Here is a 21668-nt window from a genome sequence, read left to right as displayed (position 1 = left end):
GAAAGCTAGAAGGATCCATTCTCTTTAAGCAGATTATGTTGGTTTTAGTTGTGTTGGATATGTCCTTTAGGATCACACCTGAAACTTTTATATCTTTCACAGCAACTTCTCATACTGTATTGGAAGCTGCTGTGAATGTTTCCCAAGAGTCTTGGGATGAGTGAAAGTGCAGAGAATTTGGAGTCTTGAAAGAAAATCAAATTCCACATTTGATGGTTCACAAGGAAATCAGAAAAAAAATCCCAGTTGCCTTTTTGCCTACAGCAAAAGTGCATCAAGTCAACAAACTTAGTATTTAAGCTATCTGAATATTTTACACTCTTGTCTATGCAATAGCTACAGCAGAGGTGGCCAGCATGATGCTGTACTGATGAAATTGGACTATGACTTCCTTCTAACCCAACCTGTGCAGCCAATGGTCAAGGATTATTAGAGCTGAAATCCCATAGATCTGGAAGTCACCACATTGGCTGCTGCAGAGCAAGAGGATTATGCTTAATTTCTCCAGCAGGTCAAATTTTTCTAAAATTGTTTCTTCAAAATGAAGAGATTTTCTCATATCAGTCCATGTGGTGAATTGTTTCACCTGCATAATGTGCTACTGGTTTTTAAAAACATAGGTTTGAGTTTCCACCAGGCCACAAATACCAGAAAACGCTCTGCTAGGGACATATACCAGAAGACACCTTGTAGTAACAAAAAGTAATCACCGACAGTAGTAGATCAGGTTACCCCACAACCAGATGCCCTCCAGTCGCTGTTGGACTACAAGACTTATCTTCCATGAATGACCATTGGTCATGCTGGCTTGAGCTGATGGGAGTCCTAGCCCAAAACATCTGAAGGCAACCAGGTTGGGGAAGGAAGTTGTCCTTGAACCATTCCCCTTGGTAGTAGTTAGCATCTTCTGTTTAGGCATCTAAAAGCCCAGCTTGATCATGTATCCATGCACAAGTCTCCCACTGACCTCAGTTGCACTGAGCATATACAGAAACAGGAGAATAAGGAAAGGCGAAAGCATGAAATGAATTGATGCATGCCCATGTCTTCTACTCATAATCTATTATAGAGAGAGATGGAATAAATGCACTAGAAAAGACAGATGAAATAACAGCATTATGAATATTTTCCCCAAAAAAGTTGCGGGCAAAATGTGAGGGAGATTTTCAGTAAATAAAAACACCTTTAATAGTCTATAAAAAAGAAAAAGAAAAAGTGATTATTTTTTCTCCACAGGACTAGAAACAACCCTAATTTACAGTATACACCTCTGTATAGAGAGGCTATAAAAATAAAGCAAAACCAGTTCCAGGAGGGGCATTTCATTTCTTGCCTTAAAAGCACGCTCAAGTTGACAGATTTCTTCAAATGAAATATTCTTCACACATTTCATTATTAATAGCCCATTCCCCCCTCCCCGCCATAAAACTTAACAAGGCATATAGGTGACCAGAACTCCCATTACCTAAAGCTAAAGAAGAATTTACGGCTGTGTTTGCTCAAATTAATAGTTAATTTGTGTGCTTTCTTCTTCTTCTGTGATTCATATATAATACACATTGTTAAATGGATCCCAAGAAATCCCTGTCAATATATAAATAATTTAGAAATATGCACTAAAAGTATTTAGCAGGAATATTTTGTTTCGTTTCGTTACGAGTTTGGAAACTAACATTGCTTATAAGTCAACAACTTTTGTACACACAGTTCCCATTCACACAATGGGAATATGGCAGAAAATAATTGGCGGAATAAATTCTTGTAGCTACTACTGGTGTCAGTCTGCTCTGCAACAATTTGCAGCTATTGGGACTCTGATGCACTTGCACACCTGGAAGTACAAAGATATGCTTGCAAACAGTTACCCCCACCACAGAAGTGAATGAGGAAGTCTGCCTGCAGGGAAGCTTCATGTGTGCATTGCTGTATATGCAGACTCAATAATAATAATAATAATAATAATAATAATAATAATAATAATAATAATGTAATCGTATTTTCACTCCCCACCCCACCCTTACTTATACCGAGTCATATATACCCTGTGAACAGAATTCATTGTCAGCAAGGAAGCAATTTTATGGTTCTAGGGTATGAACCAAAGGCTTCCAAAATAAAAAGAGTGGATTCTTATCCTCCATTCAAAAGGGCACTGCATCCATTACCTCCAACTGAAACACAAGACATGCTTTTATGGTTGTTGTTTTCCTGAACATTTGACAGGTAGTCATCAGAGAGAAAGAAAAAGACAGTAGCATTACGACAGAAAGAACAAACGAAAAGCCTCACTATATTTGACCTTTCTTTTTTCAATGGTACTTGTAATCAGAGGCCATGAAAGTAAAGGAAGCCTTTACTTTGTAGCATTTTGAATTTTTGACAATTTATTCTTTTTCTGATAAAAATATCCTTTCTGAAACGCTTCAAACCATCCAAACTACAAAACGATAACACAGGCAGGACTAACCTGCTTACCGCTGAAGCTGGTTCTGACTATTCCTAACTTCAAATCGCTTTTACGTTAAAGAGAAATTAATCAAATTAATGGCTTGGCAACATGTATGACTTTGTGGTTGGTCTTTCTTTGAAAACCACTGCAAGTCAGCATGAAAAGATGTATTGTGCAAAACAAGGTTAAAGGATGATATATGTTGTCAGCTATGAGTCTGGTGGCGCATGTGTGTGTGTGTGGGGGGGGAGATTGCCTTAAAATAGTTATCTTCACTTAACATCATATCTTACATTGCAAAATGTACAGACACCCAGTGTACTCTTTAACAACATATACATGTGAGTTTATAGAGCCTTTATAAAAAGTTTTTTGATTCCAAATTAAAAACCATAGAAATAGAAGCAAAATAATGGAGGTTGATATATATACTTCGATAGTACATAGTCAGTGCTCATTTTCATAATTATTGACAGCTGTATCTTTGGCATTGAAAATTCAGTACAACTTTCAGGAAAAAAATGTTGTTGCTTACAGCTTTTTTTTTTTTAACAAGGACAAACAGGATTGACCAAAGTACAAAAATTTGGGAAGTATTATTAAAGATTTATTTTATTTTTAGGCAAGGATAATTTAAGGACCCTGAATTACCTTCTCGCTTTAGTGTATGGTGTGGATTGTATGAATTCATTTAAAAATCAACTAAATGGTACCACGTTTCCCGGAAAATTATATGTAATATAATATATATATTTTATATTTATTTAGAAGCTTTGAAATAGTACAGTAAACACTTTGCAACACGGTGTATAAACTACAGAATGTCTTTGATATTTTGTGGGTCGGCAGATTAACAACATTTCCATGACCCACAGGTGAAAAGAACATGATTCACAATTTCTTTTGTAAAGTTGGAATAGTCTGGGGGACACTTGATCACACAAAAATAATATAAAACAGTCAAGTTTAAAACAGTGATATTGCATTTATAATGCACGTTTCCTTTTTTAAAATCTGTACGATTGGCTTCTTGTGGCGAATATAAACATCTAAAGGGCTCAGTGACATTTTGGAGAGAGAAAGAGAAACAGAGAGCGATATAGTGCTGTAAACAGGCACACACTGATCAGGGAGGCAAAGTCAGTTGCCCCTTGAAGTTTCTACAGTTCCATACATTTCAACTCATTTCTCAGGCCTGCTGAGAGCAATTAGGTCCTATTATTGGCCAAGATGTCTCCAACAGCACAGTAAATCTTCAGTTTTACACAGAATCGGATGGCCAAGATAATGACGTTGAAAAGTTGATGCTTTTGTTGGTCGACTTTTGTGCAAATCATGCTGCTTCAGGTAAGTCCCGTAGAATTGACTAGCATATCCTTTTCCGTGCTGTGGGGGGAAAGAAAGAAACTTCTGAGAAAACAAAGAATAATTCTGTGGCATGTTAACACATAGCTGGTGCTCTATATTAAATAGAAGAAACAGCAGTGGGCAGAGTTCAGTACTCCATAGGTAGCAGTGATAACTGGGCTTTAATGTTCTCTTTCAGTAGTTTTCCATTTTGATAGGCAAATAGTAAAGTTGTTACAACAAAGTGGATGTGGTTTAGCAAAACTACAGTGTTTTAAAGTCCCATTTGTAAAACTGAAGATATTTGAGCATGTGCTTTATTCTTCCCCACTGAAATCAACAGGTCATGCAGCATAAATCTAGGTAAATTCTGTCCAATTTCCATGGGGGTTTGCTCCCAAGTATATTGAAACATCACAAATTTCTTTATTTGTATAGGATCATGCTGAATTATGGATTTAGGAGAGGAGAATTACTGTGATTTTACATTACTGAAACCCAGCTTCTTGTTATGACTCCTCTGGTAGCCCTGGTTATAGCTACCTATGTAGAATTGTAACCTAGACTGAAGAACACGGAAAATCTATACAATGTATTGTTCCAGTCACCATCTATTTCTGCATGATAGTTCTGCATGATTGTTTATCCCAAGATTGCATTATTGTATTCCAGATGCTCTTGTTTCATGCCTTTATAGCTTGGTTACATGTCTGGGATAGGGTGGCCTAACATACTATGGTTAAGGATGTGTACTGGGTTTGCACAAAACACCAAGAAATAGTTAAAGCAAACTACGGTCTGTATGCCAGCAACAAACCATGGCTTCATACTGTGGTTTGTTCACAGTAAAGAAACCCTAGTTAAGTTGCTGGACAGGGCTTGGACAACCAAACAAACCATAGTTTAAAGAAACAAAGTTTAGCATTATGTGCAAACCAGGCTAGAGAAAGCTTTTACAGTAGTATCTCTGGTTACGAACTTAATTTGTTCCAGAGGTCCATTCTTAAGCCGGAATTGCTCATAATATGAGGCACGCTTTCGCTAATGGTGCTTCCCACTGCTGCCGTATGACTTCCGCTCGCATCCTGGGGCAAAGTTTGCAACCGGGAACATCTACTTCCAGGTTAGCGGAGCTCGTAACCCGCAAGCGTTCGCAAGGAGGACGGTACGTAATACGAGGTTCCACTGTACATCAACCACATTCACCTTGAAGACACTAAAAAAAATTCATTGAAAACACCAATTCAAGCGATATCAGGTATATGTATAGGAGCCTACACTAGACCTAGGACTGGCTGGCTAACCAATAGCAGCTTTCTGGATTTACGAGTCAAACTTTTCTCTGCTATCTCAGGTACTTGGAGTCACCTGGGATTGATAGTGGGATACTATAACTTCAGAGCCAGTGAGCCAATGTCTCTCCTAAACCTACAATCGTTGGTTTAGGAAATGACTGCTGGAATCCTAGTGAAATGGCCAGTAGGATTATATGGGAATGCAAATGAAACAACTGGACTTGAGGAACAAACTCCACTTGTTGTAGGCTCTGTGGTACTCTATTTTTCGATAAATAATCTGGTAGGCCATGGCAAGGATTCAGTAATGCTTTTTGTACATTTTGGATGATGAAGAAGCGCACTTTCACTTCAATATAGCATTATAAAAGTAGCACTTTGAAACCAATTTGCTTTCTCCTTTCTCCTATTTGCTAAAGCTAAAGATCCCACAACAATCTTAAACTGGTTTTTCCTTCCCTTTCTAACTGAACCATTATCGTAGTCACCAACAGATATATGTATTTTCTGGGACTGACAGAAAACGAAAATATGTTGCACTAATCCCACCATTCAAATCCAGGCATTTACTGTCATGCTGAAAATTGACCTTCTTTTTTGTAGGTGAAAAGGGCCAGTGCATTAGCAGACGGGTATCCAAATCTGCCAGCTATGCTGGCCGTGTATTGTTAGCACCAGACATCAGCTATTTTGACTGTAATTGGTAGCAAAGGTAACAAACAATTTTAGCGGCATTCAGAAAAGACACCAAATCAAATTCTCATCTGAGTCGCATGCCTGCAGCTAAGATGAGAAAGAAACTTGCTCTCTTGAAGTGTTCTTTTTGAAAATATTACACTTGTGTCAATACACGGTTTGCCATCAAACTATCAAAGGCCACATGGAAGAATCATCATTAACATGTTTTATGGGGTGAAATTTAACCTCCAAGGTTTCAGTGTCTTCAGATTCTAAGCTGTGGGTTTTTTTTTTTTTTAAAAAAAAGCTTCATTATGAGGGAAGTAAATACAAAGAAATCCCTATAACTGCTTTAATAAAACATTGCTACATGACAATAAATTAATTAATATTGTTGAACACTCTAGTTTGTTGTAAACCTAAATTGCTTTGAACCCTAACTTGTTTCAAACACATTTTGATATTGCGTTTTAATTGTTGTAACCCACCCTGGGACCTTGGGGTGAAAGGCAGGTAATAAATTGTAATAATAATAAAAAAACAAATATGATCCTATCAATAATTTTAAAAGAAACTATGGCAAAATTATACAAAACACACTAAAAGGTTGGAATAATATTGAGTCCAAAGAATATGCAGCTTTAGTATCTATTATGTTTATACTTGTTTATTTATTTTACCTATGTCTTTATTTGCATTTTACTTTTATGTAGCCTGTGATTATTTTTTACTAAAGGACAATATATAAAATTTACATATATGCATTTATTTATTTTTACTGAAAGGCAGTATAAAAAATACATATATGCATATTTATATTTATAAAAAATAAGCAACAAATTTACATACATCCTTCACCCCAAAAGGCTTACAGTATATTTTGATGTTATCCTATTGTAAACTAACAATAAACACAATCCAAATAAAACCTAAAATAAACAATGAAAAGCAGGAAACTCTTAAACTTATATAGGATGCTCTATCAAGGTTTATCACTTGATAAACTTGATACTTTATAGATTGCAGGTGAAAGAATGAAACTCTTCCACTGAAAAGCAATAGGATGAAGATTCCCTTCCTTCAACAGGAACTTTCTGGCTATTTTGGAAGGCATGATTGGATGTAGTGGAGACACCATTAGGATTTCAAAAAGGCATTGTTTAAACATTTTATATTGAATTTTAAATGAACAAAATACATGATGATACTAACTGCCTAGAATCCAATGAAATCAGTTCTATGAGGACAACCCTATTAGCAGCAGTCCTCCATCCCACATGGTAGCAAGTTTTGAAAGTAAGGGGAGTTTTAAAAGGAGTTTGTGATATGGTGTGAGGATCAGTTGCTCAAACAAAGAGAAAAGTTCCTACTGGACATCTTGCAGAACTGTAAACTGGAGTTTGGTTTTCAGTATTATGCAATAAGCTACTAGAATAGGAAAACTGAAAGTAGACTCTGTTCATTATGTATTGGAATACAAAGTATGAAGCGAACTGAGATACTGTTTCCTCTTTAGTGTGGCTTTACTTTACATTTTTAAAAAGAAAGAGAATGCCTATTTTCTTGAAGTGTTACTTTTTGCAACATCCTACAGCTAGTGTTGACATCACAGTAGCCAAAGCCATATGGAAAATCTGTTGTTGAGGTGGTTTGTGGGATGGAGGTGTTGGGATCAAAGTAAAATGTGTTTTCATAACCTACAGCTGAATTAATACATGCAAATCATGTATTCGCAGAAGCAGAGACGTCATTAAATCAAGTTGTCAGTGGATGTTATTGTAGGGTCCAGTTGTAGTACCCCCCCCCCCACTCACTCACACCTCATGGAAAGCACTTTGATCCTGGAAAGGTCAGATCTAGAAAGTGATTTTTCCAATTTCCCTCTTTCTCCTCCATCCTACCTCACACTGTGCCAGTTGGTCTCTGGTCTACAGTCTATGTAGCAGGGTTTTGGGGGTATGAGTGCAGGGGCCTGAGAAGTGAAATTAGCAAAAAAAATTCATTCCGCCTCCAGAAGAGGAGAGCCAGGGAAGGATGTAACCCATATTGTCTGATCCGAGCAAAATAAAACAGGAGGAGATCCATGATCTCTATTAAAAAAAAAAAAAAAACTATTAAAAATACCAATGCAGGAGAAAAAGAATCAGGGCATTGGGAATAGGAGGTGTGAAACCATTCCTCCAGATGTTTGCTTAAAGGTAAATGTAAAAGTACCCCTGACCATTAGGTCTAGTTGCGGACGACTCTGGGGTTGCGCGCTCATCTTGCTCACTCTATAGGCCGAGGGAGCCGGCGTTTGACTGCAGACAGCTTCCGGTTCATGTGGCCAGCATGACTAAGCTGCTTCTGGTGAACCAGAGCAGTGCACGGAAACGCTGTTTACATTCCCGCTGCAGTGATACCTATTTATCTACTTGCACTTTGACACGCTTTCGAACTGCTAGGTGGGCAGGAGCTGGGACCGAACAATGGGAGCTCACCTCGTTGTGGGGATTCGAAGTGCCAACCTTCTGATTGGCAAGCCCTAGGCTCTGTGGTTTAGACCACAGCGGCACCCACGTCCCTCAATGTTTGCTTACTAAAGCTCATATTGTGCCCCCTGGAATGACACAGGTTCCATGTCTTTTCCCTATTGGGGAAATTGGCAGCTTGTAAGGGGCATTATATTGGGAAAACAACACAAGTTCTAAAAGCTGATGCAGCCCTGAACAACAAAGTCACTTCTGCCATGTCAAAGACTGACAGTAATTATGGCATAAGCATTTAAGGATTACCGTTCACCTTGTCTGATGAAATGGACTCTACTTCATGAAAACTTGTGCTGTAATTAATTTGGCAGTTTTTAAAGTACCGCAAGACCCTGTTGTTTATGTTGCAACAGATTAACAGCTATCTTGCTGGAAACTGCACCCCTGAACTGATTCACCACCCTGGCTGCTTTTAAGATAAAAAAAAAACACACACCAAGAGGCACTCACAAATAAATAGGACAGAGGCTTTGATCCAGTCTCTGTACAACTTTCCTTGTGGCCACTTTTATCCTCATCTAGTCCAGCTGCTACTGTAAAGCTAAGTCATCGTGAAGACTCATTCCAAACAAAGAAGAAGAAGAAGAAGAAGAAGAAGAAGAAGAAGAAGAAGAAGAAGAAGAAGAAGCAGAAGAAGAAGCAGAAGAAGAAGAAGAAGAAGAAGAAGAAGAATAGTAGTAGTAGTAGTAGTAGTAGTAGTTTGGATTTGATATCCCGCCTTTCACTCCCTTTAAGGAGTCTCAAAGCAGCTAGCATTCTCCTTTCCCTTCCTCCCCAACAACCACTCTGTGAGGTGAGTGGGGCTGAGAGACTTCAAATAAGTGTGACTGGCCCAAGGTCACCCAGCAGCTGCATGTGGAGGAACGGAGACGCGAACCCGGTTCCCCAGATTACGAGACTACCGCTCTTAACCACAACACCACACTGGTTACAAGCTGTAACCAAGGTTTGTTTTATGGCTTACCTCTCTTAATTTGTCTTGGGGAGACAAACCATGATCTTGGGTTTGGATGGGATGGTTTAGTTTATGGAAGCACAGTGGCAGCAGGACAAGAGGAAGAGCAACAAGGTTTGCTCTTCTTTCTGGAAGACTCACTTGTGCTAAGTTATGGTTTTGCTTAGTGTTATGTGCAAACTGGACAACTATTTACTGTTGGGGAAGCCACCTATAAGCCACCTATAAAGCAGTGACGAAATCAAGCTTTATATCTATCTATCTATCTATCTATTCACACAATTTCATTACAGCAGTGTCATGACAATGCTGAATATCCCTTTCCAGGGGGCACTATCAATTAAAAACCAATTTAAACACTCATTAGAGTATGCAGTTATTAAACTAACAGACTGTAGGCCTACTTGATCAGATCCTGGGACAAGAATTCCTGAACTCACTTAATCCTCTGGAATTTAACAACGTTAGCATGTAGTCCAAGGTGGAGACTGTGACTCTACAAATATTGCTGAAGTCACATCATCCCTGAGCACTGGGCATGCAGGCTGGAGCTGATGGCAGCTATAGGTTCTCTATCCTTGTTATAAAACAATGCTTGAGTAGAGTTGAAAGACAGACAATAATCCCAACAAGAACACTCCCGTGACATGATGGGATGAAGATAATGTTAAAATGATCATGTGGACAAACAGCAGGGTCAGAATTATTTGAAGAGATGGGGGTGGAGTTAGCATTTTCTATAAAGAAACACACTGAATTGTGAATCACTCAAAACAGCCAGAAAAAGTGTGTAGCCTCAGAATTCTTTGCTTGCTGAGACAAAGGTATCTATTAGGGACAATATTATCCAATCCATGTGGGAACTGCTGTATGGTTCAGAGAATGATTAAAAGGCTTCTGGAAACCAGCCTGACAATATGGATGGGGCCTGATTGTATGGGTCTTTCCTGTGAAAATTGGTATCATGGAAGAAGAGAGGGGCTGAAAGTCTCATGTAGTTGAACCCAGCCCACAAGGTTAGGGCATTTAAACATTCTGCCAGTCTGCAATGTTATAAATAAACAGCTCCCCCACAAATGGGAGAATCTCTAAAGATTCAGAAACTCTATGAATCCTGACAGTATGAAACAGTATCTGATTTATTATGAGAGAGAGAAAGAGAGAGAGAGAAAGAGAGAGAGAGAGAAAGAGAGAGAGAATATTATTTAGTTAAAAGCCAGCATATTCTATTTAATACTACAAGTACCAATAGGGATAAAATAAAGTAAAACAAAAAGGTAAGTAAGTAAAACTGAAGGCTTAATAATTTAAAAGAGAGATAGGAAGTCTATATATATCCAGTAGGTAAGAGTGACTGATTTTATAGGCTGACGTGCAAAATTTTGTGACTAATATTGTAATCTCTGGCTTTCCATCTTCTAGAAGTAATCTAGATAATTCCAAATTAGAACTTCTGGACATTCTTCTAAGCAATGTGGCAATAATCTTTCCACGAGCATCCTGGTAGTAGGGGCAGAGTAAAATGATATGGTCTTAATTACGTGAATGTTCTTAATTACTTATGTGGTCTTAATTAATTACATGAATCACCAGTATCTGTATAAATCTGATTAAAGGCAAGAAGCTACACATGTGTTTTCATCTTGCATGTTTTTGCTGTAAGCCACCCTGAGATATCCAGATGAAGGGTGGTATACAAATTAAAGAAATAAAACAAATAAAAGTAAATGTAAGATACGGTGGAAATGTTAGTTTCAATTAGTGATGCTGCCAAAAGGTCATAAATGGGGAAAGGGAGTTGGGAATCAGTTCTCCCAGTTTTGGACATCTAATGCCAATAACAGACCAAGCCAATACCCCACCACCACCTTAAGTTTGCACTTAGCTCGTAATGGGCTTGGCTGTCATCATTTAAGCCAATAACTGCTGCCCACTTCTTTCTCTAACCAAGCTTACCAAATAATGCAGGGAAGGAATTGCATCTGAGTCTCCATGTTGGCCTTAATGGCTAATGCACCTACAGCCACCAGGAAGCAAGGGAGATGTAATTGCCTCTGTATCTTTAGCAGAAGTGTAATGAATGCACCTGGCCATGTCTGCACACCCATCCTGCGATACTATGCAGGTTTGGTTTGGAAAGGGAAGAGACAAGAGCAAAGGCTGTCTGGGTAGGGCTTAGTGGCAGAGAACTTCCTGGGTCCTGATGGTAATGAAGTCCAAAATAAGGTCTTTTAGTGAAATCCAGATTGAACTAAGTCTGGGGAAGCTTGCACATTGCTAACTACAACCACATGAAATGTAGTACTTAGTGTGTTCAATATATCACTTTGCTTTTCATCAGTTAATGAATGATTACCGTATATATGTAAGCATCTGCACAAAAATCTTTGAAAAAGAAATATTATTACAAATAGTTTGAGAATGTCAAATCACAATAAAACAATTAACCAGTATTTCCTTACAATTGCAAGAAACAGATGTCAATGGTATGCATTTTGAATATTATCACTATCTCAAAACCAACTGGGTTCCAGGAAACATGATGTTTACCATTCATTTAGTTGCTGCATGTATACATAGGCAACAACTGCTAAATACTGGAGTGTTTTGGCAGTCAGAGCCATACACATGCACAAAAAGCAATTTGGTTTTACTAAACCAATGAAGGATGCGTAGAGGGATTCACACAACAAATGGAGTTGAAGTATGCACATTTAAATCCATTTAGACCAATGGGAATAAACTGGCATTCATCTAAGGATTTTGATTTACCTTTATCATCATAACCATCATAACAAACACCACCACCCCTGCAGATCTTGGGGATTCATGGAGAAGAGATTCTTAGACATAAGCTGTTGTAAGAAAAGTCCCTTCTGAGTCTAATCAATATTGATTTTTTTCCTCGAGTAATAACACACTTCTGCTGGGATTTTATTTTCCTTTTTGCTTGGTCTCTGAGGACTCTCTGTTTGCCTGTGGCTTCCATATAAGTAAAAATGCTCTTTGGAATCTTGATTAAACTGCCTAAATTTAACTGCCTAAATTTATCTATATAAAAATATGATCCATGTTCATCTGTTGTAAACTCCTTCACTGCTTCATTAGTTTGGCCATCAATGGGATGATACTGAACCATTATTTATATTAAAAAAACAAACAAACACTTGTATTTAAATTCTTCCAGTTTTGGAAATTCAGCAGTTCAGAGTACAATGATGCCTCTATCTGACCGTTTCTAAATCACCTCATAAAAAAATAATTCTGCCGTTTTCAAAACTCTTAATTCACCATACAACAAAAGTTAGCCAATATCCTGCTGAATTAATTCCTTTCCACAAAATTTAAGAGAGCTTTTTCCCACTGCAAACTTCAAGTGGAAGAATATGACCAGCCTCAAAGGTGGGGTCAGACCTAAATGTCTCACTTTCCAGCAGGCAAAGAAATGTGCCTGCACGAATATCTGTCTGAACCTGTATTATTATCCTTACTTTACAGTTGGGGAAATAGAGTCAGAGAGGTTATGTGGAAAGAAGGATTGCCATGTGGTTAAAGCAGGAGATATGAAGACAATATATCTGAGCTATTTCTGGCTTTGTCTTGAGGTTGGGGGAGGAAATCATCACTAAACCTCTCTGTCCATGATTCCCCCATCTGTAAAATGAGAATAATAATGCTTACCTATCTCACAGAGGATCTGCTGGCCTTAAATCACTATTCTTTTATAATCCACTTTGAGATCCACAAATGGCAAGGCCTAGAGAGGCAGAAAGCATAACGGTTATTACAAGAGTTCGCATCAAAAATAAAGAATTCTAGCTCACACTATATTGAAGCTTTTTACAGTATCCTCATTATGGTACACCGAAAGAGAATCAAGAGGATAGCTTTCTGTTTATCCCTTGAGTCTGATGCCTTTTTTTGCTTCATTTCTTATTATTAAATCATTAGCAAAGTTAAATAAAATTGCTACCATATTTGCACAACAAACTAGGTCCTGTAATATGTGTCTAGGGGGACAAGGGATTAACAATCAGTTACACAGAAGAAGCAGGAGGAGAAAAGGCTTTTTAAATCTGTTCAGGGGTTTTCTACCTTAACACATTTATTCCAAGAAGAGTTCGGATATTTTAAAGGCACAAATCACAGTATGGTATATAGAGCAGTTTCTATCCCAAAAGGTGATGGATTTTAAGAGCTACACAGAGAGGACAGGATGTAATATAATATAGCAACCACCCAAAAGCAAATGTATTTATAACAATGTGTGCATTTATTTCTATGTGTGTGAGAGTCTGTAAAAAGGCAATGACAATATGGATAGGAGAAAACTAATGAATCCCATTAACAACAAGGAAATGGGGAACCCTACTTTTTATTTAAATGCTTGTATATAGTGACCTGCCAGATTAAAGCTCCGTCCCTAGGTACTTACTGGATGTAAGCTTCATTGAACATAGTAGCTGTTCAGATGTTTGGCCATGGCTCCATAAACCACGGTTTATGATGCATGACCACATGCCATGGCAGTATATTCCTCACTTTCTTTGATACAGAAATCCTGGCTTGCTTTGGACCAGAGTCACCCATTGCATCTGAATCAGGAAACTCTCATTTAATGTTGTTAAACAAATCAGAATAAGAAACCAAGATCTGATCTTCAGCAGGTCCTGCATGCAGCTTGTTCACAACCTGTGGTCCGGAGCTGTGATGCTTCACAAATAGACATTTAAATGTCTGGAAAAATAGCCATAGGGATTATTTGATGGAAATTGGCAAGAGAAAAATGCAGCCCTGCTTATGGTAAATGGCAGCTTGTGGCTGTCCTCATCTCAGTAAGTTAGATCAGGGGAAGGCAGAAGATTCTTCCTGCCTTTGTAGAGTTTTCATACAGCCCATGTTCTAAGCACAGCATGTACAAAAATCAGCTGCTGCAGCTCAAGGGAGTCTATGACTCACAATTAAGTATTTATTCCTGTTCAGATCTGACAGTGCAGTGATGGAGTATTTGGGTCATCCTTTGGGGGCTCCTGGCTGATACTAGCAGGAAAGAACATTGCAACCATCTCTTCCAAACACTGAAGCAGACAACCTGCTACTTGTGCGGAGCCAGCAGCCGACAAGCAGCAGAGAAAGGCTGCTTCAAACCATATGTAAGATCAAATAAAGAGCACATTTCTCTTTTGAAAATGTTGAAAATGTACAATGGTAAAAGGCAAAGCTAAGCTCCTTTGTACATTCAGGAGTCCCAGGGGACTTGTACCCAGGCTAGGGAGAAGCATATTCAATTGTGAATCCAGGGGAAGGACTTTTGAAGAAATCTCAGTGTATTGAAATCCCAAGGATTTTGCAACAAATGGCAAAACCCCCGTATCCCATAGCCAATGTCCATTTAAAGTGGGGTCATAATGTCCTCTGAGAAGGCAGATCTGCTGGTCTCTTTCTGGCATTTTCTTTATATGGCAAACTTGGGGAGAAACATTTCATTTTTGGAAGACACGCTGTCTGTAGTGTTGTGTGTTTTTTAACACTTGAGCTTTTAAAGCATCACACAGCATTATGGAGGTCCCCACTTCAGTTCATGGCACCTAGGAGAGATCTTGCTTCAGTTCAAATAAGTCCCATAACTGTCTTAAATAGCCCACTTTGGTTCAGGGTTTGTCAGAATCCAATGCACTCCAGATCCCATCCCAAAACAGATCAGGGCAAAGATAGAGAGTGAGAGATGTAACTTGGAAGACGTAACCTCTACTTCACAAAACACTAGAAGCAGCAGCCATTCCACAAATTCACTCTTCATTTCTCTTCAAAAGCAGCACAAAGGAAAGCAGTCCAGCCATTTTAAAAGCATTCTGTAGCCAGACACAACAAGACAAGACAAGACCACCCTTTAAGAGAGCATGCAAAAATGTGGAAATGTTTATAACAATAGAGGAATTTTGTCAGCTAAAGGAGCACAGTTCCAAATGTTCCAAAAAAAGACATTTTGCTATCATGTGTTAGGAACACCAGAAGCTGCCTTACAGCAAGGCAGATCATTGGTTAATTTAGTTCAATATTGTCTACACTGACCGGCAGTGACTCTAGGATTTCAGGCAAGAGTCACTCCCAGTTGTACCTGGAGACTGAATCTAGGAAGCATGTTCTATCACTGAGCTATTGACCTACATGATGCAAGCGGACAGCCAAATTTTCTTGAATGCCAGTGGTGGTCTCTATAGAATAGATTTCTAGGACAACTGATTTCTATTTTTTTAAAAAAAAAAGATTCAGGAGCTGGTGTCACAGTTATTTCAAAAGAGACATACAAAGGATCTCCTGAGATCTGCATATGACAGGGATTGTTTTATAGAGACAAGAGAATATTCTAAATTGTCTTGGATGCTTTAACGTACAAACAAACTGCATAGAAGAGCAGCTTGTGTATACTATGTAAGTGCTATGAAGTCAAAACTTGGATAATCTCCTCAAATGTGGAGCAATGGCAGAATGGGGCTGCGCAAAACAGTGGGATAAATTTAAGGAGGGTTTGGACACCCTGGTCTAATAAAAAGAAATCCTATGGACGTTTTAAGACCTGACACCAAACCATACAGCATGCAAACAGCCTGCAGAACACCCATTCCCTTACTCCACAAGGTGGAAATGGACCTGGAAATGATGGAGGAACACGGCATAATTAAGGAAATCAAGCCTACCTTGTGGTGTGCACCAAAGTTCCTAGTCATCAGGGGAGAGGTGGAAAAAAGAAGAAGATCTGTATTGATCTTTAAAAGCTGAATGAAGACGCACTCTAATAAAAAATATGTACTTCTAACACTAGTATCTTTCCCAAAAGTGACAGGAATAAAAATATTTGTCAATTTGGATACCTCAAGTGATTTCTGGCAAATACTTTTGACAAACAAGAGTGCTAAATTGATTACATTCATCACACTCTTTTTGAAGGCTTGCCATTTGGAACAACAAACGCTTCCAAAAATTTTCAAAGAAAGGTGGCAAAACTCCTTAAGAGATTTAAAAGGAGCAATTGCCCCATGGATGGGATCCTAATACATGGCACATCAATGGAAGACTATGACAAAATCCTGGCAATTGTTTAGAATTAGATGCATGAATCCTAGCTAGGAGAAACACGTTATTTTGCAAGATGAAAGAAGAGTCTATACCAAAGCTGTGCTTACAGGTACCATATAATGTAGGCTAGCTTTGAACATCTATCCTTTTAAGAGATTTCTGCCACCATCTCTTCTCTGCATAGATTCAGCAGACAGGAACCCCTGGATGGTCAAAAGAGGTGAAAAGGAATAGGGGGATCATATTCCATCTTTGAGATATTTAGCTTGAGTGGCAAACAGGTGGGCTCAACCAATTAGATGAGCACCATGTGGCCAGAAAGGAACTCTTGGCACCTTGTGGGGAGCTAGCAAATGAGGTCAAAAAGGTGTTAATTAAAAGGAGATTGCTCAGGCTATTCTCTGGTACTCTGACATATCAAAGGAGCTCTCATATCAAAGGAGGTCATTTATTTGAAAGTGTCAAGAAATACATGCATCTACAACAGCACTGACTCATAAAACCTTTCTAGGAATGGAAAACTCATTAGGCCATTATTCGCAAGCCATCTCAACAGAGGACTAGCCACCAATCTATTACTGAAATGTGTAGCATCCTAGTTTTTGAACCAGATCAGGAAATCTAAAGGAAACAACCTCCAAGTATGTTCCAGGATTTATTCAAGCAAATACTTTCAACATCATTTGGTGGGGAAGCAGGATATACATTTAAGAAACAAATAAATAAAGTCATGAAGTCTCAAAACACAAGCAGACACTTAAAAAGTCATTCTGCGCCAATCAAACACCAGTTCTTTTTTCCATCTAGCTGTTAACAGTGCTATTCAGAAGCACGGCATTATGAAATCTACTACTAAATCTGTGTCTATTGTTTCCTTGCAGTTTAGTAAACAGTCTGTCCTAAACAGACTCACTTTGTTTGCTAGTACCATTTGGACAGGGAAATATCCAATGCCTAATTTTGGGACTACAGATGATCGCTCTTAGCTACAGCAATAAGGCCAGACTGTAAGCAAAACCTAACCTTACATTTCACTACCTGAAAACAGCAAAGTACCCAAGCCAGCTAAGTTAGTTTGGCAGTTGAGACAGCAAACACCATAAACTCCCAAGGCATGGTGCACCTTGCCTGAGGTTAACACCTTCCTGAAGCTACACAGGTCTGGGTCTGGTCAGTGCCTGGGTGGGTGACCTCCTGGGAGCAACATGTACACCACCTTGGGTTCCATGAAGAAAGGGTCCATAAATGGAAAAATAAATATAAAGGTAATAAAGTGAAATATTAAAATAATGATGCTGCCTCTGTCTGTTGATACCATTTCCAACCAAACAGAAACCTCAGCATTAGTCATTATGTGCTTTATAACTAAAGCCCCAAGCAATCAATGCCCCAGTACATTACTGTTTCCCAGCATGATGCCCTCTGCTATTGGGTACCTGCTTTCCAAATAGATTTTAAAATCAGCTACCCCCAACATCACAGACAAACAGACTCCCATTAGTGTTATGATGTGGGAATGGAAAATAAAATAATACTAGCTACTTATTTCTCTTGGGAAAGTAAAGCATACCATGACGAAGGGCGAGATACCTGTAAGAAGGCGATGCAGAGACTCACTTGTCTCCAAAATAAAAAATGAATGGCCAGAATCCAAAGACCTGTCCAGGCTTTCACAGGCAGAGAAGCTGTTTCCCTTTTGAAGACCACTCGATGAAATGATGTGGCTCAAGACGCATCAAAACATCTCTTCTGATTTTTTGTAAATATACGTTAGGTGTATTACTTTAGGGCATGCCAAGATGAACAGTCAGATGAGTGGAATCTACTCTTCAACTTGTTTGTGTACTGGAGTAACTTTCTCGATGGCCCAGAACCCCAACCCAGAGGGTGGGGGCCTGCAGTGGAGAGTGAAAGGAAGTAGGATGCTATCAACGTGGATGGTTGTAAAAGAGGGTTAGATAAAATCAAGGAGGACAAGGCTATCAATGGCTCCTAGCCATAATGGCTACGCTCTACCTCCACCGGCAGAGGCAGCATGCCACTGAATATCAGCTGCTGGGAATTACAGGTGGGCAGAGAACTGCTGTGCTCATGTCCAGCTTATAGGCTTCCCACAGACATTTAGAACAGGATGCTTGACGAGGTGGGCCACTGGCCTCATTCAGCAGATTTGTCTTAGGTTCTTGTGTTCTTGTCATTGCAGGCTATGGATGACTGCTGAGCACTTGGAAAATTATGTATTCTCTTTAAGACTACTTTCCCAAAATAAAAACAGATATGCTGACAACTGGTGATGCTGGAATACGTATACAATGTCAGTCCTTATAGCAACATTATTCAGTGTTTGAAAAGCAGCTAAATGTAGCAGTGAAGAGCCATTTGAAGCCTTTCCTTACCGTGACCCCTATGTGCACTGTCACAATGCTAGTTATTTAACAATACATTTCCTGCTACAGTTCAAATGAAGAGCAGGAAGGAATTTCCACTTTGGGGCTCATGCTCTGAAGACAAGGGTGAAGTTAAAAATAGGCATGTTGCCACACTTTGCAGAAATGGTTTTATATGTCTTTTGGGGAGCCCTGAAACACACAAAAGCACAAAGCAAATTAGCAGAAAAATGAAGCATGATGAGGAAAGGAACGAGAAAGGAATCAAGGATGGCTGCATGATGTCAAACACCGCAAGATCAGAGCTGACTATATGCATACACGCTAACCATGAGATCCGTTGTTGTGCAGCAGTTATAGTGTAAGACTTAAGACTGGAGAGACATAAGTTCAAATTCTTGGTTCACTGAGTTACTGGCAGCATAGAGAAATACTAGATAGAGAAGGCAAAGAAGAGCCTTTAGAAATATGCAATAGGAAAACCTCTCAGGCTGTGATCCTGGATGAACTGAAATATTAAATACCAAAGAAAATTCTTAGTTTTCATCTGGTAAGGCATGAATTGTATGCGTATTGAAGAATAAGCTATGATACACTTCAGTTTAAATGTATTCATAAATGCTAATGCATACTGGAATGTGAACTCTCCTCTGCCTCTCCCCCCATCTACCCACATATATTGAGGTGCACTGTAGATGTGGATAGATGTGCACTGTTTCATAAAATGTATTAATAAATCAATAATGCATGTGAGTTTTTAGGTAACTAGCCCTAGGAAGCATAAACACACACTTCATATACGGTTCTGTGGGCATGCTGGAATTAGTATATTAACAGTTTTCACTGCCTTCCACATTTCGTTTCTTCTTCTTAAAATGGATGTGAAGTATAAGCTGTTAAGGTAAGGTGCCATGTCTTAAAATATACTCCAAATATGGCTTACATTGCCTCAACATTCTAACAAAAAGTAATTTTGAGCAGTTCTGCAGCTCTGGATTTTAATATTAATTTGTTTTTTTAAACTAGCTTCCAATCTGTTGTGTTTTTTTTAATCTGCTTGTACTTGATTGTTCTATTGTTTTCACTGTGGTTCTGATATTACATGGTATTTTATGTTGATTTTTCTCCCCATTATATTGATTAGTACTGCCTTTTCATTATGTCGATTAGTACCAGAGAAGGAATAACCATTGGGAGGAGCACAGAGTGAAGAAACGACATTTGCACCTTTAGTAGCAAACCTGGATGCCTTCCTCTGCCCCACCTGTACTAAAAAACATGTCTCTCCCAATCAGTCTCTACAGCCACAGCAGGCACTGTAACGCCCCAATAGTTTGACTTTTTCATTGTCTCCTGTGAAAGATGGATGCCAACAACTGTGTACTTTGTTATTAGCTGCTTTGGGAATTTTTAATGTCTCTGCATATAACATTTTGTAAGGCCATTTTAAATGTGCATTAGTGAGATTATTTCCTTCATCAAAAGCTTTGGTTTTGTTTGTTTGTTTTGAAAAAAAACAACTTTGAGAATTAATATTCTGCAGTTCAGTGGTGAAAGACATGCTTTTGTAAGCAAAAGGTAACAGATCTCCTGACATCTCTAGTAGAGCTGGAAAAGACTCCTGTTTGAGAGCCACTGTCAGTACTGAGATAGTTGGTCCAAGGTAGCATCCTATGTTCCTCTGAGCATGTGAGCTATCCATATAACCAATACTCCTTGCCATCACCTATACTCAAGTTTTCTAGCATTCAAGGCACCTACATGGCTCTGTCTGTTACACACCATTGGCATAGCATAGAGTTCAAACTAAGTATTTGATAAATGTACAGCATGCAGCTATTTTTTCTTATTTAATTATAGGTAGCGGGGACTGAGCAATGACAAACCTAGACAGCATCTTAAAAAGCAGAGACATCACCTTGCCGACAAAGGTCCATATACTTAAAGCTATGGTTTTCCCAGTAGTGATGTATGGAAGCGAGAGCTGGACCATAAAGAAGGCTGATCGCCGAAGAATTGATGCTTTTGAATTATGGTGCTGAAGGAGACTCTTGAGAGTCCCATGGACTGCAAGAAGATCAAACCTCTCCATTCTGAAGGAAATCAGCCCTGAGTGCTCACTGGAAGGACAGATCCTGAAGCTGAAGCTCCAATACCCCATGAGAAGAGAAGACTCCCTGGAAAAGACCCTGATGTTGGGAAAGATGGAGGGCACAAGGAGAAGGGGACAACGGAGGACAAGATGGTTGGACAGTGTTCTCGAAGCTACCAACATGAGTTTGACCAAACTGCGGGAGGCAAGAGAAAGCAGAAATGCCTGGTGTGCTCTGGTACATGGGGTCATGAAGAGTCAGACACGACTAAACGACTAAACAACAACAACAAAGTGGGGACTGAGATACTTACTGAAAAGGCTGCATATGGGAAGGGAGGATATTGCATCCTTCCTCCGTGTTATTGGAGTTAAACTCTTTACACACCTAAACAGTTAGGAGTCTTAAAAGAAAAGCACCCCACTGACACAAAGGGAAGCATTATTCTTAAGGCTCCTAGCTATGTGTAGGGGGTGGAGGTTCACTCTAATCATGCTGAGGTCGTGAGATATAAGCCGTACCTCCCTAGGAGCTGCCTTCCCCATAAGGGTTGACCCACCGTGTCTGTAATTAAGAAAAAAACTAGGTGCTTAGCAGCGGCATGCTACATGTCTAGCAAACATCTAGTTTGTCACATGGCTTCCAGAGTAGCTAAGAATAAAGTCCAAGAGTCACATAGGAAACTCTAAAGTAAGCTGGCAATGCTCACCCTGACATGTACAATTATTTATAAGCTGTGTAAAAATCAAATGAGAGATGTGAGCATCAGCTCTCTGGGTTGTGCAATAAAACAATGATTGCAGTAATTGCTGTTTTCTCCCCCTTTGCAGCAAACACCCTTGCTTTCATCTATATAAAT

The 21668-nt window shown here is 39.1% G+C and overlaps 1 protein-coding gene across 8 annotated transcripts in view; it reads right to left on the bottom strand.

The window, feature by feature from the left end:
* Positions 1–1163: 1163 nt before the first annotated feature.
* PCDH10 (protocadherin 10) overlaps positions 1164–21668 on the bottom strand; it is a 53885-nt gene continuing 33380 nt past the window's right edge. For 2 of the 8 annotated variants that reach the window (XM_081925963.1, XM_081925967.1), the window contains 3 exons: positions 15951–15972; positions 12934–13009; positions 1164–3835 (listed from right to left, as the gene is read on the bottom strand). In XM_081925963.1, coding sequence (XP_081782089.1) covers positions 12967–13009; positions 15951–15972 — 65 coding nt within the window. In that variant the 3' untranslated portion in view covers positions 1164–3835; positions 12934–12966. The remainder of the gene's footprint in view (positions 3836–12933; positions 13010–15950; positions 15973–21668) is intronic. The other 6 variants (XM_081925964.1, XM_081925968.1, XM_081925965.1 and 3 more) reach the window with 3 other exon arrangements.

The sequence above is a fragment of the Podarcis melisellensis genome, assembly GCF_964234715.1.
Source record: "Podarcis melisellensis genome assembly, chromosome: 9".
NCBI lineage: Eukaryota > Metazoa > Chordata > Lepidosauria > Squamata > Lacertidae > Podarcis > Podarcis melisellensis.
The sequence above is the reverse complement of the archived record's forward strand: the minus strand, read 5'-3'. Positions and strand labels throughout refer to the sequence as shown.